The 26,294-nt window shown below is 41.8% G+C and overlaps 1 protein-coding gene and 1 long non-coding RNA gene across 2 annotated transcripts in view; one reads left to right on the forward strand and one right to left on the reverse strand.

Annotated features, from left to right (window-relative positions):
* Positions 1–5,719: 5,719 nt before the first annotated feature.
* Positions 5,720–7,469, forward strand: LOC117529164. The gene is made up of 2 exons (XR_004565938.1): positions 5,720–6,007; positions 7,327–7,469. It is a non-coding gene; the product is annotated as an uncharacterized LOC117529164 (long non-coding RNA).
* Positions 7,470–7,551: 82 nt separating this feature from the next.
* The window catches only part of ajm1 (apical junction component 1 homolog), a 71,025-nt gene continuing 52,282 nt past the window's right edge, over positions 7,552–26,294 (reverse strand). The window contains 2 exon segments of the mRNA XM_034191867.1: positions 7,552–10,029; positions 10,032–11,109. Coding sequence (XP_034047758.1) covers positions 7,790–10,029; positions 10,032–11,055 — 3,264 coding nt within the window. The 5' untranslated portion in view covers positions 11,056–11,109 and the 3' untranslated portion in view covers positions 7,552–7,789.

Raw genomic sequence — 26,294 nt, forward strand, 5'->3', positions numbered from 1 at the left:
GCAGTACCGGGTCTGACTGCTGAAGACAGTGGCCACCTGGGGCGCAGGGCTTGGCGGCTCCGGTGTTCTTCAGATCCGTTGGTGGTGGAAGCTGTGTGGGATCCGGCTCTTCTCTCGCCAGACGTCTTCTATCTTCGAGCCTGCCCACACGTCACCTTGTGTATAATTGACATTCCACCATAGTTATTGTCTGTACTTCGTTGTGCGATTCACAACATTAAATTGTTACTTTTTGGCTTATCCATTGTCCGTTCATTAACGCCCCCTGTTGTGGGTCCGTGTCATGACACTTTCACAACAGCAAGACCCTGAAGTTTTGTCGACTAAAATAAGTAGCCTTCTCTGTACCAGGCTAAAAACATTATTCAGGTAATGCCAACGAAGAGCTTTGTGCAATGACTAATGTCAAAAGATTAGCCGATTGAGTTTAGTTGACTAAGCAAAATTAGACTGCTTTCTGAAACCGGTCCTAAAAGATGTCTCATTACCTTTTCAGTGTACTCTGGGAAGATGAACATTTTATGGCTTTTTTCAAACAGCTACTGGCCATTCCAAAGGTGCAATATGTGCTCCATCTCCTTTCAGAGGTGAACTGGAACCATAGAGTTCTTGGTCACATCTCTGACTTAGGCCCTTCTCCCCAGATTCCTTCAGTTTAGACGGGCGGCCAGCTCTAGGAAGAGTCCTGGTGTATCTGGACTTTTTCCTTTTATGGATGATGGAGACCACTGTGGTCATTTGGACCTTCAAAGCAGCAGAAATGTTTCTGTACCCTTCCCCAGATTTGTGCCTTGGGACAATCCTGTCTCAGAGGTCTGCAGACAATTCATTTGCTATCATGCTTGGTTGTCAACTGTGGGACTGTATATGTAGACAGGTGTGTGCCTTTCCCAATCACGTCCAATCAACTGAATTTACCCCAGGTGGACTCCAATGAAGCTGCAGAAACATCTCAAGGATGATCAGTGGAAACAGGATGCACCTGAGCTCAGTTTTGAGCTTCATGGCAAAGACTGTGAATACTTATGTACATGTGATTTCTTAGTTGCTGTTTTTTATAAAAATTTGCAAAAGTCTAAACAAAAAATGTTTTCACATTGTCATGGGTGCGTAGAAATTTGAGGGAAAAAAGTAAGTGAAGTGCTGTAAATACTTTCTGGATGCACTGTACATGACATCAATAAAAACACTTGGGCTTCTGAGTTCTCATTCCATTTATTAGAGATGATTAAAAACTGACACTCATGTTCAAAGTATAAAAAAAAAAAAATCAAGATTACAGGATTCTCTAGACATTTTTGAGGTCTCTTTTTTTTTTTTTAACTTCAATGGCTGACAAATTGTAAAATGCATTTTTCTGACACATAGTAGTTTTCAGTTACTTTAACAATTCATCCATTCATCAAGCAGGTTTACTATCATCAATGCTGTGTTAAAATGAGAATACAGACACATGCAGCCAGAAACTTTTTCAGTCTGTCCTTTCAGCTGGCGTAATGAAACAGATTCATGCTCGTGTGCTTCAAGTTTCACTGGGCTTCGTCTGTCAGAGGATATTGTAGGGAAAATTGTTGGAAGAGAGAATACTCAACGACTGGAGACAAAACAGCTTATTTAAGATTTACTGAGCACAAATGCACCTCAGTAACTTCCAGATGCAGTTCGGGCCATATATATTTGGACAATGACCATGTTCTGTGTTGATTTCACTGCAACTGTCACAATGTATTTGTGCTGAAAGCAAATAATGACAAACCGAACTTTGGCCAAGATGTCATACACATTGTTTTTAACATCTTTGACTGTGCTCCACTGCCATGAAGCTGTGACTGGAGAAGCAACACGTCGGTCTCTCTGATCACAGCCCATGAAGCTTGTAACTCCTTGAGAACTGGCGGCTTCCTTCTCCAGTCTGCTTCATGCTCGGTTGCTCTGTTGTAGAAAACAACCTGCTCGCTGTAGATTTGTAGCACACCATGTTGTGATGACTGATTTAACTGAACTCATAGGGACATGTAGCGCATGACGTTAAGTACAGACGTTTTATCTGATGACTTGTTCCTAAAATAATGAGGGAACAACACACACGGACTTCAAACAGCCCAGAGGTCAGTTGTCCAATTACCTTTGGTCCCTCAAAAATGTGAGAAAACCTCCAAAAGTGCTTCAATAGCATTCACCAGATTTAGTTTTACTTAATCTGCTCTCATAATAAGATTTGCTCTAACCACTAAAATGTGAGCGGTCCAGCCGAAAAACCTGGTCAATGTTCAAATATATACATATTTATGAAGTGACTGCACATCAAAGGGAGTCAGTCAATCCCTTTTACATTTTAACATTTTCTGACATAAATATACAAAGTATTCCAGTTAGACTGCTGATCCTATAAAGTCAAAAAAAAAAAAAAAAATTGGGGTCTGATCTTACATCTGGCACAAAGCAGCGCACAGTACAATGCAGGTGTTATTTTCACATCCGGTGGCCATGTTCTCTAAACAGGAACTGTACTTGTACTCATCTATGTGCCCACAGGCATGCTGGTCTGAAACTGAGGTGTGGCCAGGCACAGTGTTGGTGCATTGCTATCATGAGGCAGTGGAACGCCGCTGCCATCACCAAAAACCTGGTTGAAAATCAAGTGCAGTTTTTCTGTCGTCTATATGACGCAATTTGCAGAACCATTAAAAGATGTGGGTTTGCACATTAGTGCACATGGATGCACATTCATACATCAAACTACAAACTGAATTAAAAACAAAAATTGGCAGCGCAGTGGCTTAGTGGTTAGCACTATTGCCTCACAGCAAGTTGGTCATGGGATTGCTTCCTGCATGGGGGCCTTTCTGGGTGGAGTTTGCATGTTCTCCCTGTGTTTGCGTGGGTTCTCTCCGGGTGCTCCAGCTTCCACATCCAAAGACATGCCTGTTTAGGTGGAAACTGGAAACTTTAAATGGACTGGAGGTGTGCATGCGGGTGTGAATGTGTTTGTCTATATGTGGCCCTGTGACAGACTGGTGTACCCTGCCTAACGCCCTATGACTGCTGGAATAGGCTACAGCCCCCCCACCCCCCAGCAACCACTAGTGACAAAACAAATTCTAAACTTCACTTCACTGCTTCTCCCAAGGTAGGGCTGTCACGATTAGAAATTTCTGGAGACGATTAATTGTCAGGCAAATAATTGCGATTGATGATTATACTGTCTATTTTTCCCCCTTCTTTATATTCTACTATCGTAGAATGATTACACAATTCTGGAAGAACGTTTGGCTTCTGTGAGTGGAGAAACTGGGAATAGTGCAACATTTTTATTTTTATCTTCATTTTAAATATAGTCCCAACCTTTTCTGATTTGTGGTTGTTTCTGTTGCATTTCTGAAATTACAGAACTGCTATAAAAAAGTGTGAACATTTTATTGTGTTTTAAAACTTTGTGGAGCAAACGCAAACACCAAACTCTTATAAAGAAGGAAAGAAATACACAGATGTGCAGGAAAACTGATATAAACTTAACAGAACAATGCAGGCTGATTTGACTCCCCATGTTTTTTTTGTATAAGTAAATCAGAATACAATAAGAGGCACCTCACTTTGAAATAATTAAAACATATAGCTGCAGCTTAATAACTTTGAAAAATAACAGAAATCAACAGCTTGTATTTTTATTCTGACTCCAGTTCATTTTAGTGTGATTAAGTCATCCTTTTTTCTCCTCATCAGTCATGTTTTGTGCTTGAACACTACATTAAGATCAAGACTGAACAAATAAATATCTTTGGAAAATAACAGCTGTTAAAGTTCAGAGTTCTCACCTGCTTTTTGTGATCTGTGCCTCTGAACATCACTGCAGAGCTTCTCCACAGCAATTTTTTTTAAACCCGTGTATGCATAATTTTTGCTCAGTTCATTTATATATTCTCATTTTTTAAGGATATTTGACCGTTTATTTCATCTCATGATCTCATAAATTCAGTATACGACGCGCACATGGTGTGAACAGGTCGGTGCCGTCTGACCTGCACGGATAGAGAAAGTGCAGAGAGAAGTAAAGGCAGCTCCACAGTTTAGTTTAGTTTAGTTTAGTTTTTTTAACATGTTCACTTGGGTTAAAATCCTTTCTCTCTGCTCTGTACTCGCTGTCTCACCTGCACTGATGGGTCTGAGCAGAATGTAACATCTTGTGCCTCCAGAATCTCCCTCCCCCCCTCCCTCGCAGTCTGCAGCCAGTTGACTCTGTGTGCACACACACTCACTCACTCACTCACTCACTCACACACACACACACACACCCACACATACCGACCTACCGACAGCGCATTTTAAACAGCTTTGAACAAGACAGCCACTGTTTTAATCGGCCGTCTTATTCAAAATTTGAACGTCCAAATGACAGCAGGACAGCTCGCTGCCTAAAACTATGAATTGTGAGAAAAACAAAGACTTAAATAAAATAAATGACTCGTCGACCACTAACTGGTTGTTGACGATTTCAATAGTGGACGTAGTTGTGACGAGTCGACTAGTCGCGGCGGCCCTACTTAAAACCGAAATGCATCCACAGCAATGCTGTGGTACGTGGCTTTGGAACCAGAACCTCCTCACGCTCTATATTATTATCATAGCCTTGCTAACCATCCGACAAAGATAAGAGGGAAACAGAGTGAGTGAGGCAGCGAGGCTGCGTGTGGCTGCTGCAGCACGATGACGTCAGATTCTGAGTCGTTTTATGCAACTTTGTGGATAAAATAAATAATTCACGGTAATCGCGATTATGAAAAATATTCACGAATAATCGCGATTGGCTAATATTGTAATAATTGTGACTGCCCTAACCTCAGGGAGCACTGGTGGCTGCTCCTCAGAAATGATCTGGTTGCACCCTTCCAAGGCTTTGTGTGCAGATCGATTTTCTAGCCAGAAAACTGTTCACCCGAGTCCACTTTATAAATATTACTGCTCCATGTTCTAGTTCACCTTGCTCTTAAAGGTGAAGACAGACAACAAATTGATTAGCTTAAATCATCTTATGTTCAAAACACTCAGATCACTCAATTTGTAAACAGCAAGGTTGTGTTGAACATGTCCCAAATGCACTTGTGCTGTGCGCTTTACACTGAGTGACAGATGGTTAAATCAGGCCCTAACAGTGAACTGGAAAGAAATTCTGTATTTTGGGACATTTTATCAAAATCAAGCAAAATATCAAAAGCAAGGCAACATAAATTTCCACATAAGTTTAACTGCATTGTTAAATACATTTAAAAAAATTGGTAACCCCAGCAATTCTAATGGTTTCGATTTGCTATAACCAAAAAACCTGAAATAAAAGGACAATATAAATCACACAAGTAGTAAAACTAGTGCAGCACAGTTTACACAACTAAACTCTTCTTCAAGCATTTATGTACCAGATGGCTACTATGCCAGTTCAGGCTCACCTTGTTCTAAGCACAGTAACTCCAGTTACCAGTTCATATATTTTATTTTGTAAATATATTTCTAAAAATACAATATAGGAAATTGCATGGTGTCTTGATACGATACCAAGTTTTGTTTTGTAGAAGATAACTCTGACTATTCACAGTGTTTCAAACTGTACGGTACGGGCCGACACCTACTGTGCGGCTGCTAACCGGCACCACTTCAGTATTCACTGTGGAGTTTGCCTTCAAAGTCCAGTATTGCTGCGGTAGTGCTACTAAGCAGCTTCAAAGCATTACTGATTGTAGACATTCTCCAATGTATTCCATAAAATGAGATCAAAGAATAACATTAACAACTTACAGTGCAGTTCTGCCTATAAAGAGGACCTTACACCAGTTTTAATAGATCTTTCAAATCAAGTAAATGTTGTTCTTCTTGATGACTTTATGTTGTGTATAATGTATAATTATTGTATTGTATTGTGTATAATATAATATAACATAACATAATATAATATAATATAATACATCTCCTTTGTGGTATTTATTCCATCAGGAAATTTTGCATAGAAAGTATGTACGTACAAGGTCTATTAGATAAGAAACCGACACTTTTATTTTTTTTTTTAGCTATATGGATTTGAATGACATGCGATTACACCAATCATGCTTGAACCCTCGTGCGCATGCGTGAGTTTTTTCACGCGTGTCAGTGACGTCATTTCCCTGTGGGCAGGCCTTGAGTGAGATGTGGTTCAACCCTCTCGGCTGAATTCCTTTGTTTCACACGCTGCTCGAGACGGCGTGCGTTGCTTTATCAAAATTTTTTCTGGACCTGTGAGGAATATCCGAGTGGTCACTATTCGAGAAATTTAGCTGGTTTTCAGTGAAAAGTTTAACGGCTGATGAGAGATTAAGGGGTGTTTCTGTCGCTGTAAGGACTTCCCACGGAGCGGGACGTCACGCAGCGCTTCCAGGCGCCGTCGTCGGCCTGTTTCGACCTGAAAACATCCTAATTTAAGGCTTAATTCACCCAGGATGTCGTGAGAAGAGGCCGGCATGAGGACTTTATGTGGACATTCCACTGTTTAAGGACATTTTTTAAAGAAAGACGTGCGCGCAAATTCGCCGAGTCGTTTCCGTGACGACTCGGCGAATCTGTGTGCGCCGCGACAGGAAAAACACCTCCGTGTTGAAAACCATTTGTAAAATTCAGGCGGCTTTTGATGGCTTTCAACAAGTGAGTAACTGAGAAATTGTTTAACAGCTTGGGCATGTTCCAACTTGCCCGTTAAGGTTTCCAACGGAGGTGTTTTTCCTGTCGCGACCCCCTGCGGTCGGGTCCGGCCCGACATGCGACTCTGCCCGCACGTTCTTTCATTACAAAATGTCCGTTAACAATGGAATGTCCAAATAAAGTCCTCATGCCGACTTCTTCTGAAAGTTCTCTGTTCTCTGATGACTTACTGGGTCAACAGAGCCTGAAATGTGGAAGTTTTCAACTTGAAACGGCGAGATCGCCATCAGGCGCCGTGGGCCGTCCTTACAGCGACTCTACCAGACAAAAATCTCTCATCAGCCGTTAAAATTTTTACCGAAAACCAGCTGAATTTATTGAATGGTGTCCACTCAGTTGTGCCTTACAGTTTTTGAAAAAATTTTATCAAACAAAGCAGCAGTCTCTGAGCCATTCCTAAACAATGAAAAAACGACGAGAGGGTGGACCACTCCTCACTCAAAGACTGCCCACAGGCGAATGACGTAACCGACAGGCGTGAAAAAACTCTCGCATGCCCACGAGGGTTCAAGCATGTCTGATGTAATCACACGTGATTCAAAACCATATGGTTTTGAAAAAAATAATAAGGTCGGATACTTTTCTAACAGACCTCGTATGTAGCTTAAAAATAACAATGCTCAATATTTTCTGCATGATATGCTGTTTACAGTAAGTCACACTGAACTCACTCAGAGGAATGAACTTAACGTTCCATACTCAACTCTTAGTTTCAAAGAACTTAGTTTGCTTGTAATTTGCAGGGGTAGGGAAGGAAAGACTAGAAATTCCAGAATGCTGTCTAAATTGCCCCCACAAATGGAAATGATGAGTTATAACAGCAAATAACAAGGATACAAATGACCTGTGACAAAAGTTCAATATATTAAAATAATGTACTGTACTTGTGCACCTGACAGGAAATATTCTGATAAAGAATAATACTGATCAAGCAGACATGAATATATATCCTTTTTGATAACAAAATACTTATCTATAAATGTTTGCAATCAGATTGGTAGTATATAAATATGTGTACCAATATATATGTATTTCTATACATATATATTTACAACAAAAGGTGCACTTAAATAATGTCATCGAGGAGATGTGGCGTGCCCACCCAGTCCAAAGTCCTGGGCTCGGAGGCAGCCATAATCATGCACATGAACTGTTTTCCGGTCCGCTTGTCAATTGGATAAATAGTTGTGGGTGTGAACCTCCTGTTGCTCTCTACAAACTCACAGAGCTGTTGATAGACCTGCGGGAATTCATGGCGTAGGAAAACCCCTCGGATCCTTAACTCCCTTTGTATGTTGATAAAACAGATCTCCCTGGCCTTCCTGCCTTCCTCGCCCTCTTTGTCGATATCTGCTGTTCCTGGGGGAGGAGTCAGGATAAGTGTTTCCATCTCACTTTCTTTCTTATGAACCTTGCTCTCAGGGCTGAAAGAAGCCAGCGCTACTTTAGCATATTTTCTGACAGTTGGGGTTTGGTTCCTTGGTGATGGCCCTTCAGGCATTTGCTCACCGACGGCAATAGATACATTCAAGATGAAGCATTCGTTTGGATCGTACTCATTACCAGCCTCCTGTAACTCCTTGCAATATTCCCCTAAGTTGTCCTTGAAGCTTTCCAGCTCTCGAAGGGAAAGGTATGTAGGAGACATAAGTAGAGTATCTAGGCCATACTGCAGGAAGTTGCTGGAAGAAGCCGGGTTTGGGAAACCAAGGAAGAGGACTCCTCTACCTCGAGACAGGTAGCCAACCTTGGCAATGCGGGAAAAGGCTTTGTGGACATCAACAGTCTCTCGGCAGTGTTTAATAATGTGACGGCATGTGCTGCCAATTCTTCCGTACAGACAGCTTTCTTTATGAATGTCCCAGTCCTCCCTGCGACAGTTACGAGAGCAGTAGTAAGTGTAGCAGCTGTGACAGGATTTAAAGTACAAACAAGCATTGAACAAGGTTTCGGTCCTTCTGCACTTGTTGTTCGAGCACATCATTGTGTCGTCCTCATCCGGGCTCTGATCTGGAGAGCATTCATCTGTGCTTTTCATTGCATCACCACCCCCATCCATGCTTCGAAAAGCATCAGGAGTTGTTCTTATTGATGTTGGCTGTTTGTCTAAAGGAGCTTGTTCTTCTGCACATGCCTTTCTGGACATAGATACTGCCTCTTCCTCATCAATTAATTTCTTTAGCTGATTCAGAATGTCTTCACTCGCCCTTCTGCTGGGTGGCTTGTAATCTGTTACAAGGTCAGCAAGAAGCTCATCAAGCTGTTCAAGGCTTTGTTGTAGTGAAGCGTTGTCATGCATCTTCTCTTTGGTTGAGCTTTCAAATTCAAAGGGAGATGTTTCTGGACCCTTGGTAGTCCTGGAGTCAAGAACATCCCAGCTGGCAGACCGTGCTTCAGCCTTATTAAGGTTCCCTGGTCGAATGTCATTATCAGTGATTGTTATCTCTGGAGTGACAAACCAGAGTTTGTTGGTAGCACTCTTTGAGGACTCTGTAGGGCTTTTGTCAATCAGTGAGTTATCAGACATGGATAAGGCTGCATAGCGTCTTGGAGAACTGGAGAGATTGACTACAACTGGTTGTGGCTTGTCACCTGTAGCTGGGCCTGGTTTTCGTGGGTCAAGAAGATCATCATAGCTCTGACCCCGCTGAACGGGAAGAGGCTGTTCTCTCTCTACATGCGAGTTGAGAATGTTGTCCCAAGACCGGGAGTAATTTTTGGAATCAGTACCGATTCTCTGAGGTTCTACACATGGGCTGGCATACCAGGGTGTTAACACAGGCTCTTGCCTAGCTCTAGTTGGAGTGACTTGGGATGCATATGAGGCAGGATTTGTTGAGTATCCAGATGCATCTGAGCCATACCAGTCATCTGGCTGTGCCTGAACGACTCTGGCATGCCTTCTGCCCTCTGTATAATACGCCCTCGCTGGAATATGGTGCTCTGGTGGCATTGCATACATGTCACTGGAATAGAAAAACCTTGGCGGCGCAGTCTGAATTTGGTAAGACCTTGGATCATCTCCATAAAATATTCTTGTAGGAGGTGTCTGGATGATATATGGTCCTGGCTCATTTGCTGCGTAGGGTTTAGGATACCCAGCCTGCATGGAGTATGGATAGGGCTCTACCTCAGTAAAATAGGGTCTTGTAGCTACAGCATGCACCATTCGAGTCCTTGGATCCTGCACATATTGTACTTTTGGAGGATATTTTTGCCCTGGAGTGTAACGTTCATCATGGAAATAAGAGGTTGTTTGAGGAGGGGCTGTGGTAACATAGCTCCCTGGGTCATCTGCATAAAGAGCTTGGTTGGCACATTAGGACTGGAATGAGCTCTTCGTTCTCTACCATAGTAATCACTTGATGAAGGCATCTTTCGCAATGGAATCTCCATGGGTTGTAAGTAACTATTTGGCATGCTGCGGGAATATTGGTAAGCCTGTCTACTCTCTGTACCTAATGAGTCAGTCGGAGTTGGCGTTCTGGAGTAAGAGAAATGACGTGGTACTGTAAGGCTCCTACTCCCTCCACTGTGGTGCCTCTGCCAGGGTATGTCCACTTGAGGTGTAGCCTGTTTCTGTCGAGAATGATGTAACGCTGCATCATCAGGTTTTATGTCCACCCGACATCGAACATGAGGGCTCGTTGCTGACTTATCCATACTGCCATCCTCTGGATGATCTGCAACATAGTGAGGTGAATATCGTGTGTCACTCATTTGAGGTTGCAACTTAATGGGATGTACTTCATGCATATGCACCCTACTTGCTGCATAAGATGATTCCCTGCGTGGTGATACTTCTGGTCTCCACCGAGAGTCCCTTGGAGCCCTATGGGAATCTCTGCCCTTCCTCCCTGCAGATGAGGAACTTTCAAAAGATACAGGAGTGAGACTTGTCTGTACACGGGGGGCACTTTTTGACCTGGCCCTTCTTTTTGGTTGAGGGACAACTACCTCACTGGATATATCTGCAGCCATTGGTTGAGGAGTCAACCTATGGCTAAAAATGTCTGGAGCAGAAAAGCGGTATCTCTGCTGGTGACCCAAGGCATTCCAGGCAATATCAGGATTGGCCACATGCCTGTCAGACTTCCTGTATGGAGACTCCATTGGGTGTTTGTGTGATTTTGGGTACTCCAATGACTTGTAGTCAAAGGTACGACAGTGCCTCTTATTGACGTTTCTTTTACTGTCCTCCAGTATGCTGTACTCTATAGATTCACATTGTTTGGAGGGTTGCAGGAATTTGTAGTGTGAAGAAATGGGGATTACTTTAATATCACGATGCACAGTTGATACCAGTATGTCAGGCGGGTCTGTGCGTGTCATCTTAAAAGGAGGCCTCTATTTTTTTCCATCAAGTTGCTTTAATATTGATATTACCTGGAGGGGGAAACAAAAAAAGTCAACAAAGCATTTATCCAGACAAAATGCATTTGTTACACCAATAATGCATGGAAATGAAAAATGATTATGTTAGTAACCTGCTGTTAAATCAGAAACTGACGTTGACAGTAAAAAGGTGAAAAAATAAATAAAGTGCAGCCATAATGCAATAGAGATTGTATATTTTACACAGCTGCAAATAGTACAATAGATTTTTCCAGCCTATTCAAGAGTAGAAAGAAGCATGTTCCAGGGTTTCTTTTTTGGTCTGTTTTTCTTTCCAAAAAGTACAACAGACTAAATCACCTTCATGCTCAATAAGATAGAGACCTAACAGAAATACAATGGAATGGCTATGTCTGTCTCTGAACATGATCATCTGAGCAGTTGTACAGTAGTACTCAACTGGGCAACAGCACCTCAAAAGGCCAAAAACATCTTTTGGCTGCTCCTGTTAAGGGTCACCACAGCACATCACATGTCTCTGTCTCATCTTGTCCTCTGTATCTTACTCTGTCACAACAACAACCTGCATGTCCTCCCTCAGCACATCCATAAACCTCTTTGACATCCTCCATCTCCTCCTGCCTGATGGCTCCATCCTCAGAATCCTTCTACATATACAGTGGGGCCAAAAAGTATTTAGTCAGTCCCTGATTGTGCAAGTTCTCCTACTTAGGAAGATGAGAGAGGTCTGTAATTTTCAACATAGGTACACTTCAACTATGAGAGACAAAATGAGAAAAAAAAATTTCACAAAATCACACTGTAGGATTTTTAAAGAATTTATTTGTAAATTATGGTGGAAAATAAGTATTTGGTCACCCACAAACAAGTAAGATTTCTAGATCTCACAAACCTGTAACTTTTTCTTTAAGAAGCTCTTCTGTCCACCTGTTATCTGTATTAACAGATAACAGGTGTTCCAACAGCTGTTGAAACTCATTACCTGTATAAAAGACACCTGTCCACAGCCTCAAACAGCCAGACTCCAAACTCAACCATGGCCAAGACCAAAGAGCTGTCGAAGGACACCAGGAAGAAAATTGTAGATATGCACCAGGCTGGGAAGAGTGAATCTAAAATAGTCAAGCAGGTTGGTGTGAATAAATCAACTGTGGGAGCAATTGTAAGAAAATGGAAGACATACAAGACCATTGATAATCTCCCTCGATCTGGGGCTCCACACAAGATGTCATCCCGTGGGGTCAAAATGATAATGAGAACGGTGAACAAAAATCCCAGAACTACACAGAGGGACCTGATGAATGACCTGCAGAGAGCTGGGACCAAGGTAACAAATGCTACACACTACGCAGAGAGGGACTCAAATCCTGTAGTGCCAGGCATGTCCCCCTGCTTAAGCCAGTACGTGTCCAGGCCCATCTGAAGTTTGCCAGACAGCATATGGATGATCCAGAAGAGGAATGGGAGAATATCATGTGGTCAGATAAAACCAAAATAAAAAAACTCAAGAAAAACTCAACTCATTGTGTTTGGAGGAAGAAGAATGCTGAGTTGCATTCCAAGAACACCATACCTACTGTGAAGCATGGGAGTGGAAACATCATGCTTTGGGGCTGTTTTTCTGCAAAGGGAACAGGACGACTGATCCGTGTTAAGGGAAGAATGAACGGGGCCATGTATCATGAAATTTTAAGACAAAACCTCCTTCCATCAGTGAGACAACATTGAAGATGCAACATGGCTGGGTCTTCCAGCATGACAATGATCCCAAAGGAGTGGCTCCGTAAAAAGCATTTCAAGGTCCTGGAGTGGCCTAGCCAGTCTCCAGACCTCAACCCCATAGAAAATTTGTTGAGGGAGTTGAACGTCCATGTTGCCCAGCGACAGCCCCAAAACATCACTGCTCTAGAGGAGATCTGCATGGAGGAATGGGCCAAAATACCAGCTACAGTGTGTGCAAACCTGGTGAAGACTCAGGAAACGTATGACCTCTATCATTGCCAACAAAGATTATGTTACTAAGTATTGAGTTGAATTTTGTTCTTGACCAAATACTTATTTTCCACCATAATGTACAAATACATCTTTTAAAAATGCTACAATGTGATTTCCTGGATTTTTTTCTTATTTTGTCTCTCACAATTGAAGTGTACCTATGTTGAAAATTACAGACCTCTTTCATCTTTCTAAGTAGGAGAACTTGCACAATCAGGGTCTGACTAAATACTTTTTTACCCCACTGTATACCCTATGTCCCTGCTCTTGACTAGGGCAGTCACAATTATTACAATATTCGCCAATCGCGATTATTTTTCATATTCGCGATTATTTTTCATATTCGCAATTACCGTGAATTATTTATTTTATCCATAAAGCATAAATCGACTCAGAATCTGACGTCATTGTGCTGCAGCCTCGCTCACTCTGTTTCGCTCTCGTCTTAAGGCAGGACAATAACATGGAGAGTGAGGAGCGATCCGTCCTGCCATTTGGATAAGACGGACGATTAAAACAGTGGTTGTCTTCTTCAAAGCCATGTAAAATGCGCAGTTTACCAAAGGAGCTGTCGGTGTGTGTGTCTGTGTGTGTGTGCGCGCACGGAGTCAACAGGCTTCAGACTGCGAGGGAGGGGTGGGTGAGGGAGATTCCTGAATGGAGGCGTGACACGCTGCTGAGAACCATCAGTGCACACAAGACAGCGAGCGCGGAGCAGAGAGAGGATTTTAACCTGAGTGAACATGTTAAAAAAACAAAACCTGGAGCTGCTTTTACTTCTCTGTGAACTTTCTCTCCCAGTGTGATTCTGCTGTTACCATCCTGTTCACACCATGCGCGCGTCATATACTGAATTTATGAGATCATGAGATGAAATAAACGGTCAAATATCTTTAAAAACTTGCTTAAAAAATGAGAATGTATGAATGAACGTGGAGAAGCTGTGGTGATGTTCAGATGCACAGATTACAAAAAGCAGGTGAGAACTCTGAACTTTAACAGCTGTTATTTTCCAAAGGTATTTATTTGTTCAATCTTGAGCTTAATGTAGTGTTTAAGCACAAAACGTGACTGATGAGGAGAAACAATTTCAGAAATGCAACAGAAACAACCACAAATCATAAAACGTTGGGACTGTATGTAAAATGAAGATAAAAATAAAAATGTTGCACTATTCCCAATTTCTCCACTCACAGAAGCCAAACGTTCTTCCAGAGTTGTGTAATTATACTACGATAGTAGAATATAAAGGGAAAAAAAATAGACAATTTATTCGTCAATCGCAATTATTTGTCTGACAATTAATCGTCTCCAGAAATTCCTAATTGTGACAGCCCTACTCTTGACATGTCCAAACCATGTCAATCTTGCCTCTCTGACCTTGTCACCAGCCTGTCCTTCTTGTGCTATCTCTCTGATATGTTCATTCTCTTCATTCACCTGATCTGCTTTGTGTAAGCCTGTCAGATCTCAGAAGCTAATCAGCATGGGTTCTGATCAGTATGTGGATGGGAGACTTCTTAGGAAGACCGGTGTCGCCGACCAAACGGCCCCCCCCTAAAAATTGGTCCGCCCTGCCTTCACTGCGCATGCATCATTTGGGACCACAGCAGCACGTCTGAGACTGACTCTCTGAGTCTAACTCTCACCCAAAGCGATCAAAGGGAATAATGTGATTTTTAACCATCAGATGACAATGTAAAACCTCTAAAATCATTCTAATGTCAATTTTAAGCAGAAATGAGGTGATAATCCAACCCAGCCTCACGGCAAGTCTTGATTCGACGTGGTTCGACGAGCAGGAAATTCACATTAATCTGCTGGGTCGTGATATTGTGATGAAAAGCTTCACATTTTCGTCACGGCAGCACGAATTCATTCCAATTCATTCCGTGATGGCTGCACAAAATTAAAAGTGTGTGTGTGGGGGGGGGGGGGGTAGGAGTAGGGTTACTAATAATGAGTTAAAAAAAAAAAACCCCGTCATGAAAATTTGACTCATTTCGTGATGGGAGCACGAAAAAAAAACCCGTGAGACTGGGCTGGAAAATCAGTGAGTCGCTACTGACGCAGTGAAATGACAGAGGTGCAGCAGCACGTCTTGCTGCTGTGGTGCTGTGATCATGTCCTCCTCCTTTTATTATGAAATAATGCTGAATTTATGTGGAAATGATTGTTGTACAAAAGCTGCAGATATCTGTTGCTCAGATAGATGATGACTGGAGTGCAGATTGAAGCAGAAACGAGGTGATAATCGGTGAACCGCTAATGGCGCTTGGAAATGACGCTGCTGTGATCCGAATTGACGCATGTGCAGTGAAGGTAGGGCGGACCGATTTTTTGGGGGAGCCATTTGGTTGGTGACACCGGGGCTGTGCGTGTTTCTCTGTGTAAAATTTGACTTCACGAAGGGCATCCGGTGCAAAACTTGTGCCAAAGCACAATGTAGACCTGTATTGGATCTGCTGTGGTGACCCTGGATATATGGGATCAGCTGAAAGACAAACAATAACATACAGAACTGTGATCCATGGTCTGAAGATCAACTGCGCCAATGTTGATGAAGACTGGACAGAATATATATGTCAAAGTCAAGTTGTACTAGTAGAATCTCCAATCGGAAACTGTACTAGTAGAGTCTCCGATCAAAGAATCTACTGGCAGAATTGGAGACTCTACAAGTAGAGACTCCGATTCTACCAAGCCATTCGTTGTCATGACAAGATGATATCTAGACATAGAATGACAGCAATACCTTACTGTGGAAATTACAAAAATATCTGTCATATCAACTTCACATTAGAGCTACACCATGCTGAAGTGATCACAGTAAGAAAGTTGTTGTCCATTTGGCTGCTCAAGTTTTGTGTTCGGGGTCGCCACAGTGGATACAGCCAGATCCACATTGGTAGTTGGGATAAGTTTTACGCCGGATGCCCTTCCTGACGCAACTCCAGTTTTACCTGGACACACACAGTGTTCCAAAGAGGTCTCCCATCCAAGTAACCCGGTCCCGCACTGCTTAGCTTCTGAGATCTGACGGGATCAGGCTGACACAGAGCAGATCGGCTGTGATCACAGTAAGAAAGTAAGAACCTGTAATCAACTGAAACTCTATTAGTAGATTCTCCAATTCTTCCAAATCACAGACTCTACTTTGACATATATATATATTTTTGTCTTACCCATAAAATCCAACATGGCAGAAAATCTGGTCTGGAGGAAACTGTCACAGGGTGCACTGAACTCTGAACACTGAAAATCTGTCTGCTTGATCTAAGGAATCCTACAATGCCTATTTTTTTTTGGGGGGGGGGGGGGGGGGGGATTCTCATTCAAAAATTGCATGTAAACACACTTTCAAATTTGACCTGTTGGTAGCGCTACAGTACCGGAGCTGCAGGCATGAATCCTCATCAAAAAATGAGAGGTCTGTCCCCAGTAAGTGTAGCAAATTTTACAACGTTTTGCTGTAGAGATTCACGAACTATCACTGCTGACGTGAAGAGCAAAGTCCTTTAAAAGACACTTTTCACGCACTAATTTAAATTCATCGTACTGTGTCATGAATTTTTTGGTGTTGCAACACCGACTCCTTCACATCCTCAAAAAACATTTTACACACACACACACACACACACACACACACACACACACACACACACACACACACACACACACACACACACACACACTGCTGTTATTAATATCTGATGACAGCTCGCAAAGCAAACAAGGACAATGACTTTTCTTTGTGCAATGAATTTTTAAACCATGAAAATTTCATATTTCAGTACATTACCTGAACCCATCAGTGGCCTTTTACAGCCAAAACAAAGTACCTGAGCAAGTAAGTAAAGAATCTAATCAGCATGTGCAGCAGGTTTTACCCTGTGGGCCCAAGCCAAGCGAAGAAGACCATTTTTCACTTCAGGTTACCAGCTTCCAGTGAATCATCTGAGTGCCGTCCCAGTGTTCGGGATCCAGTTCTTTGAATCTACCCAATGGTCTGAGCTAAATCCATGTTCTTTGGCTGCCTCTCTGCTCCACTTTTTTTTCCTGTGTTTAAACATAACTGGGCTACAGCATCTCATCAAACATGAAACAATTTCACATTTGTGAGCAGCTTCAAAGTTTTTGAAAAATATGCTCTGCAGTAAGAATGCTGTGATATGAATATACATGTTTTGTGTATTTACTTATTACAATCCCAGTTCCAATGAAGTTGGGACATTGTGTAAAATGTAAATAAAAACAGAAGACAATGATTTGCAAGTCCTCTTCAACCTATTTTCAATTGAATACACCACAAAGACAAGATATTTAATGTTCAAACTGATAAACTTTGTTTTTGTGCAAATATTTGCTCATTTTGAAATGGATGAATGCAACACTTTTCAAAAAAGTTGGGATGGAGCAACAAAAGACTGGGAAAGTTGATGAATGCTCAAAGAACACCTAATTGGAAACAGGTGAGAGTCATGATTGGGTATAAAAGGAGCATCCCAAAAGGCTCAGCCATTCACAAGCAAAGATGGGGTGACGATGACCACTTTGTGAACAACTGTGTAAAAAAATAGTCCAACAGTTTAACGTTTCTCAACATTCAATTGCAAGGAATTTAGGGATTCCATCATCTACAGTCCATAATATAATCAGAAGATTCAGAGAATCTGGAGAACTTTCTACATGTAAGCGGCAAGGTCGAAAACCAACATTGAATGTCCGTGACCTTCGATCCCTCAGGCGGCACTGCATTAAAAACTGACATCATTGTGTAAAGGAACTAACCGCGTGGGCTCAGGAACACTTCAGACACCAACTGTCAGTTAACACAGTTCGTCGCTACATCTACAAGTGCAAGTTAAAACTGTACCATGCAAAGCAAAAACCATACATCCAGAACATACAACATCCAGAAACGCCACCGCCTTCTCTGGGCCTGAGCTCATTTGAAATGGACAGACGCAAAGTGGAAAAATGTGCTGTGGTCTGATGAGTCCACATTTCAAATTGTTTTTGGAAATCATGGACATTGTGTCCTCTGGACAAAAGAGGAAAATGGCCATCCAGATTGTTACCAGCACAAAGTTCACAAGCCAGCATCAGTGACAAGTGCTCGAGCCGCTGGAACAGCAGTGAAAAACACTCTGAAAGAAAGAAAGAAACAGTGACATCACCTCAATAAAACATAATCAGTGTTGGGCAGAGTAGTGAAAATTCATTCATTTTCTGACGCTTATCCGGATCCAGGTGAAAACTGATGTTCAAGTAAAAGCACAATTGCTATGAGAAGCGACTGAGAAGTTTCCAGCCTGACCCATAAAAAGTAGGACGTGGATGGTGAGAAAATGGTGAGAAACCAACATTTCTCAATACTGCACCCAGTGAGTCAAAATGTCACACGTTCTCGATAAATGCTGGTTTCTCAGTGTGTAAAAGATGGAGATCCACGTCCTACTTTTTCTGGGTCAGGCTCAAAACCTCTCAATCAGCCCTTGTACCATAAACAATTGCATATTCTCAAGGTGTCCTGGACAAACATTGATGAGCTTACCTTTGACAAATGAAGCTTTTCTACAGAAGGCTTTTAAAAGTACAATTCAGTGATTATGACCTTTGAATGTTTGAGCCTAAAATCAATAGGTTTGTTGGTGTCACCATGCCTAACAGACATACCAAGTTTAGTGACAATCAGGCAGTTAGGATGAAGTTGGTGTGCTCACAATTTTTTTTCTTTGTGTACTGAGTGTGCTCCAGTGAGCTTGACCTTTGGCTCCCAAATTAATAGGCTTTTTGGAGTCATGATGAATAATGGATATACCAAGTTCAGGGTTCTCAGCAGGATTTTTCTCAGCGTAATGGGATGGAAAAATCACAAGAAGCCGGGGGTTCGGGGACTGCTTAGGCTTTGACCCTACTGAAGCTTTTCCTTTATGGGCTTATAAAGGGTCTTCTTTAGTGTTTTCTTTTAAAACTTCAAAATGTAGAGTAATCAGAAATTAATCTTGAAGTTAAAAAAAAAAACATTTGTAAGGATTTTCTATAGTAAACTGCTGTGTATAAATTATCTCCTGTGCAGTGACACACATTTCTACACTCTTCCAATTTTGGTCTGATGCCTTGTTTCTTTTGGTTTTAAAGCAAGGCTGTAACAAAGGTAAAAACAACAACAACAAAAACTATGGCTTTACTCCAAATTTGGCCCTCAAAATGTAAACAACAGTGTTTCAGAGGGATATAAATGTAAAATGTTACTTTGGCCCCAGTCTCACTTACAATACTCGCGCCTGGAGCGCTGCTGCGCGGCTGTGCTCAGCCTGGAGTGCTGAGACTGTGACACTGCTGCTTCTACATCAGAACCAGTGGCTCCATAGTCAACATAGAGAAATTATTATTTTCCCGTTACACACCCTCAAAACAACATAACGGCCCAACTGTAGTGTAATTTTTGTATTATAACAGTGTAACGGACCATTACGCTTTTATAATGCTGGTGAGATCCCTGAGGTTTGGTGCCAATCGGACCATTACAACTGAACTTACAGAATATTGCTCACAAGTGAACTGAGTGACTGACTGAATCACTGACCTACTCCCCACATATAGTAACTTCTAGACCAATGGCTGCGTCATGGTAAAAATGATTCAAATAAAGTGAAAATTCCATTTGAAGAACCTACTGATGCCATAGACAGCTACACTATGGCCACAGAAACCCATCACACAGCCAAACTCTCAGTTGATGCTCCTGCACAATGCAAGATATTGCAAGTAACCACTCATTTGACACAAAGTCACTCCAGTGGTATCCAAGGATTCTCCAAAGAGACCTGGTACCAAAAGCATTCAGTCATTGTTTTAGGTTGCTGGTGAGTGTCCAAGTCTCACAAACCTACAGCATGGTAGGAAACACCAGAGCCCTAAAGACTTGGACCTTGGGTCTCCTACAAAGGCATCAGCATCGCCAAACACCTCTGTCCATGGACCTCATGACTCCCTAAACTCTTCTTTGGTGTCTCTCGATCTAAAAGGTCAAGGATCCAGAGACATAAATGTCACTGTGCAAATACGTGAATGTCTCTACAGGGTCAACACTTTGATGGCTGATTCCAGGAACATACTGAAAGCCTGGATCCTTGTCTTGATCCAACGCAGTCACAAATCCAGAAACTCTGATTCCTCACTCAGCTTCTCTAAAGCTAAAATATTAATTCCTCTAAGCTTTTTTTTCAGTTATAAATTATTCTGTTGTTTAGGATAGTTTTCACATGCACTATGTGGAATCACTGCCTCAAGAGTCTACTCTCTGAGACTGCATGATTTTAACTGTGATGTCTTTACAAAATTACATTTGAATCACTGAGTCATTTTATTAATTTTTAATGCTAACTGCTCATTTTAAAAAAATCATTATTTCACACGCCTCGTCTGCACAGAAGGAAGAGAGCTGGACTAAAGGAAGAGAACAGATTGCTCTCTCTCTTTCTCTGTCTGTCTCAGATCACACTCATTTATTTTAAAATGGGGACAGCCCTGACCCCTGGAATGCCTTTTATTTATCTTTAAATACAGTCCTGCATGATCAATTTCTTCTCTATAACAGCAGAATATACATTATTACTGACATTATAGTTAACTCCTGTAATGTCTGTCAAATTCTCAGGGTTGTTTTTCCACACATTACAGCTGAGCAATAAATTGGGCAGCTTTCCGTTTGTACTACTGTCATGTGATGCTGTGTGTCCCTGCACTCAGAAAAAAATCTATATTTTGCAGAGGGTGGCTGAGGATGAGGTGACCGAAACAGATACCTTCGGGGATGTTCTCCTCCATCCCTGAGTCCAATATGCATTATGTGGAGAGATGATCCGTGGATCAGGGGAGAGTTGATTGCACTTTGCGGTAGTTGTGGATTTGATTCCAGATCTTTTATATTTCTTTATTCTTGCATCTTTTATTTCAAGAACCATCTTTGCTGTATCACAGTCAGTTGAAATTAGATTTACAGTAGGTTTTGCTTCTTTTTACCTGAGGCCAAAATATGGCCATTGGGTATTGCAAAGACTTTGCATCTGTCCGTCTGTCTGTTTGTGCTCAGCATAAGTCAGTCCTATTACTGTCAGGGTTTTCAAATTCACAGGGGGCATTGTTGGGGCACAGACCTTGGACAATTTCAAAGATGGCTAACCTTGATCTGTTTTAAGAAGTCAAAAAATCACACTCTTTCTTATTTTTATGCTCATACAGCTGAGGGTATTTTAGGGCCCCTTCACACAAAGCACGAAAGATGCACACCTGCTGTCGGGAGGGACACACGGTCGGACAGGCATGCATGATACTGCGGTGACAGTTTCGTGCACCCTCGTGTTCGCACACACGAACACAGTGCGAGCACGTGGAAAGTCGCGCACACACCAGCAGAGCAATAAATTAATAAAATACCACAATTCATAAAACTTAATTCCTGTTTTAAAGAGCGGATTTAGCCTCTGTCTTGACGTACACCACAAAGTAATGAAATTACGTGGATTACTGTTCTCTCGTTTATGTTTTACATGAATTACCTGATGCCCTGCTCTCATGAAGACATCAGCCAGGCTCTCGTCTCATGAACAGCCGGCTCTCATGTCATGAATGCATCAGCCAGCATGGTATGTCCATCACGCAGTGTTCCACTGGTGACCGCGCTGCAAATGTATATTTTTTTATTTATTACAGTGTGGGGAAATCCCACAGTGACACACACCTCATTCAATGTATTCAATGACATCCAGGTCCAGCGATCTCAACAGCAGTGGCTCACGTGGACACGCCCATCTGTTCGTTCAGCCCACAGAACAAAGCGTCACTCTCCTTTTCTTTGCTCTGTGATTATTTACTTTAGTTATTTGTTATGTAATTGTGTATGGAGTTATTGTAGTAATTATTTATATACCTGTCCTGGCTGTGGTCTCTGTGTTTTTAATGTAACACGTCGTGTGCACTGAGCCGTCATTTCCAGCTGTCAGTGTGTGGCTGGGCAACGATCAGCTAAGAGGTGCCTTGTTGTGCTGTGTGCACTCAGACGTGGCTGGCCGATCCCCATGTGATCATGTCTGTACATACAGTACATATCATCATTTCATTCAAGTGTGCCCCCTACTCCCCGCATGCTACATGTGTTGTGGGGGGGCGACACACGCACGTTACACACGCACGCTACACGTGTTGCGGGGGGGGGGGGGGTAGTGAAACACATGCACACCACATGTGTCATGGGGGAGACGACACTCTAGCATGCCACGTGTGTTGCTAGGTTATGCCACACTCATGTGGCACTTAGATCCTTATCACAGACAGCTCGAATGTGCTCTCCTGCTGTCTACCATCATCCTGGGAGCATGAATAGTCATGCCTTTTCTAAGTGCCTGGCAAGCGGTGTTACATGTTCGCGTGTGGCACCTGGAATTTGGCCAACACCAGCCAAGAGAGGGGTCAAATGGGTATTCACAGGGCATTCGCTGTTTTTCGACCACTTGTGTGCACGAACGGTTGTGGTGAAAGCTGTACGAGGTGTTTGAGGCTGCTGTGATTTTTCACGAGTGGAATGCAATTCCTCCTTCGTGTGCCAGCTGGCTTCAATCGTGTTATGTGTGAAGGGACCCGTAGCACTGCATTTTATTTTACTAGAAATAATCTATAGATTTATTACAGAATTCATCTTTAATCATTATTGCTAGAAATCTTACACAAAAAGAACTTTCACTTTAATTCTTTATGTTTACTGGGCTAATGCTTTAATCTATTCTCTTTATCTATTTATCTTTTATGGTTACTGAACAACCAATAATTTAATGCTTTAATCTATTCTCTTTCTCTATTTATCTATTACAGAATTCAGCTTTAATCATTATTGCTAGAAATAATCTATAGATCTATTACAGAATTCAGCTTTAATCATTATTGCTAGAAATCTTAGACAAAAACAACTTTCACTTTAATTCTTTATGATTACTGGGCTAATGCTTTAATCTATTCTCTTTAGCTATTCATCTTTTATGGTCACTGGGCAACCAAGAATTTAATGCTTTAATCTATTCTCTTTATCTTTGATCTCTTACAGAATTCAGCTTTAAATCATTATTGCTAGAATTCTTTGACAGAAAGAACTTTTACTTTAATGTGTGTGATGCTTTAATTTAGTGTGTGTGTGTGTGTGTGTGTCTTTCAACACAAGGACCCCAAAAACGTCCCCCCTGGTGCACCCAGTCACTATACCAAGTTTGGTGCCGATCGCTTGATGGCTGTGGAAGTTTACCCGTAACACAAATCGTGCCACATACATACATACATTGCCTTTTATATATATATAGACTAGTTATAGAGTCTGCAAGATCTGAATAAAAATAACAGTACAGCTATTTAAACATGTTTGGTATTTGAACAACTTGCAATGGCAATCTTCATCATGGCACACATCGGCAGGTTATATTCACCTTGAGACATGTGTAAGACATAATAAAGTGAGAATAATTAAGACCCCCCAAGCTTTTGTTGTGATACCTCCTGCAAGATCTCACTAGTCTCCTTCTTGCACAGTCTCTCAGTTCCTGCCTGCTCCAGAGATATTTACCATACACTACCACACTGTGTACTTTTGTAAAGGATTTGTTTAAATGGGGATTGAACCTGTCACCTAGTTCTGGCAGACAGTTCAAGGTGTCTTGTTCTACATTCACTTGTCATGCCTCACTCCACTCATATAATCTACCTAAACACTTCCTGCAAATTAGGTGGGCTATTTAAGACTCAATTTCCTAACTCACCACTCTGACTGTCCATGCCACCATGGGGTCAACAGTGCAGTTCCAAAAGTAAAAATCCCATTCGTATTCTCCATAGGGATTTGGGGTTAAAAGTTGTATCCATCCAAAATAGACTCATTAATGTGCCCCGTAGAAGCCACAAGTCTGTATGACATTGACCTTATTTTTATTCACAATGCCAGTGAAAGAACTACACTCCCCACAATCCTAAATTGAAATGGTGACGTCTCTGTTCGCTGTTACCAGGTAAATATGTTTTTAAACCCCACCAACTGCATGGCCGCTGGTTGTTTTGCTGCTGGTGTACTCAGATAAAAGGACACGGGAAATGCTGCCATAGCGAGCGGCTCACACTACAGAGCAGCACACTTAGCGTGTGTTTTTGCATGTATGTGTGTGTGTGCTTTTGCTGTGCTGAGTCTGAAACCAGCTGGATGGGAGTTTACAGAATTTCCCATTTATTCCGCCTGTTTGTTAGTTTTGCCATCTGTAATTTACTGCTCACTAAAAGATCATCTTCTCTGCAGGAGATATGTGTGTGTGACTTGGCAGTGACCAGAAAATAGTGAGTGAGTGTGTGACAAATCAGGTGACAGATGCTGCTACTGCTGTGAGGTAAACACAAGTGAGCGATGACTGCACTCAGGAATGAAGCACTGCACGATAACTAGGCAATATTTTAATATACTCACAACAAAAAATACAAAATATCGTAGCGAGAAGCCTGTTTTCAACTCCAACTTCCTGAGTTTGCATTAAGCAAAAACCATAAAAGTTTCTTCAAAGAGAAACCAAACCATGGCCAAGGTCTGGAACTTGTCCACATGCCAAAATATGTTTTTCTGAGCCCAACATAGGATGGGCAGATGTCTTAAAATTGACACCTTTATCAGGACTTATGACCTTCAAAGTGCATTCTTGGTGAGAAGTTGGCTTGTTATCAACTCTACAGCCAGATGGCCAAAGAACCTCCCTCCACATGGAAAACACAAAGCCCTACAGTTGGAATGATATGAACAAACTTTTCCCCAAAGTCCCAGAACTCTGTCTTAACAAAAAAATTCCACTAAGTTCATAATATAGACGAACTGCTTGCAATCTGGAGATGCCAATACAGTTTCTGTGATCAAAACTGACTTCAGATTGATGAAATTCATGTTTTAGAATTAAATAACAGATCCAGGCTTATCAGATACATGGAACAAAAGTGACCCCTTTTGGACAAATTGGGAATGGACACATGCGTTAAGTTTGTGTCATCGAAGCTGAAATTGCATTTTAAAAGTTGTACTACTGTTTGCTGTTGAAAAGAAAAAAAGAAAAGAAAATCCTTTGAGCATGTAACCCCATGCATGGAATTTATATTATTCCTTTAGATTTTGTACTGACTATAGACTGTAGAAAGTTTGATCAAATGTTTACTTGTTCTCATGTTATGGTTGTAGTGTGTTGCTTCAAAGGTACTTATTTTACAAGATTTTGTTAATACAGGACCTGGTTGGTTTTAAGCAGGAATTTGAGAGTGGCATCCAATGATTTATTAGTGACTCAGTCAAAGAAACTCGACCAAAGACGACACTACCCAGAATTCTTGGGGGTGGAGTTAAAGTCCCTTTAAAGGTAAGTGTCTCTGGGGAGATGCTCTCTTGGCTCTCTTGCTTCTTCCAAGAGAGTCTCTTGCATCCCCTCTCCGTTTGCTCTTCTTTTCTCTCTTGGGTCTTGAGACACATAGCCGTCTGCCATCTTGTTTATGACCCTTTGTTCTTCCAACCATGTGTTGGTGGAATTAATTTCTTGTCTGTGCACGCAACAAGAAATGTCTTTTTTCTTCCAAAGTTACTATTTTACCTGAACCTTTTGTGAAGCTTACGAGTGCTGGCACACATTGCTTCCTTTGATGATTAAAAACCCTTTTTCTCATTAAACTCCAAATCTACCTTGTGAACATTTTTGCTACAAAGTCACCAATTTTGTATCAAGTTTTTGGTTTTACCTCGGCTGCCCAGACGACAACGGAAGACGCAGTTTTGTTTTGGCGAATAAAGAATAAAGACACTCAAACCTTTATTCTGACAATCCAAGACAACAACTTCACTGCATATATATATACAGCCAGGTCAGCCTGAGCTGCGCAGTGATTTGAAATGCCATCAAAAGATCAACAAGCTTTGACTGCATAAACGACTCCTGGTGACCAGCGAAACCAGTTGTGCGGTGACCAGCAGAGTTCCTCTGTCAGGGTCCATCAAGTGAGCTGTTGAGACAGACGGGTCATTAACTGGGAAAGAAGGTGGCTGCCAGCATCTGACCTCACAGAGATCCATCCTGCACTTCGGCCAAGTAAGCTGTGGTTTTGTCAGAATCTGAGTGGAGTGGCTTTATTGAATTCATAGTAGAGAAGCTTGAATCTTC

The sequence above is a fragment of the Thalassophryne amazonica genome, chromosome 17 (assembly GCF_902500255.1).
Source record: "Thalassophryne amazonica chromosome 17, fThaAma1.1, whole genome shotgun sequence".
NCBI lineage: Eukaryota > Metazoa > Chordata > Actinopteri > Batrachoidiformes > Batrachoididae > Thalassophryne > Thalassophryne amazonica.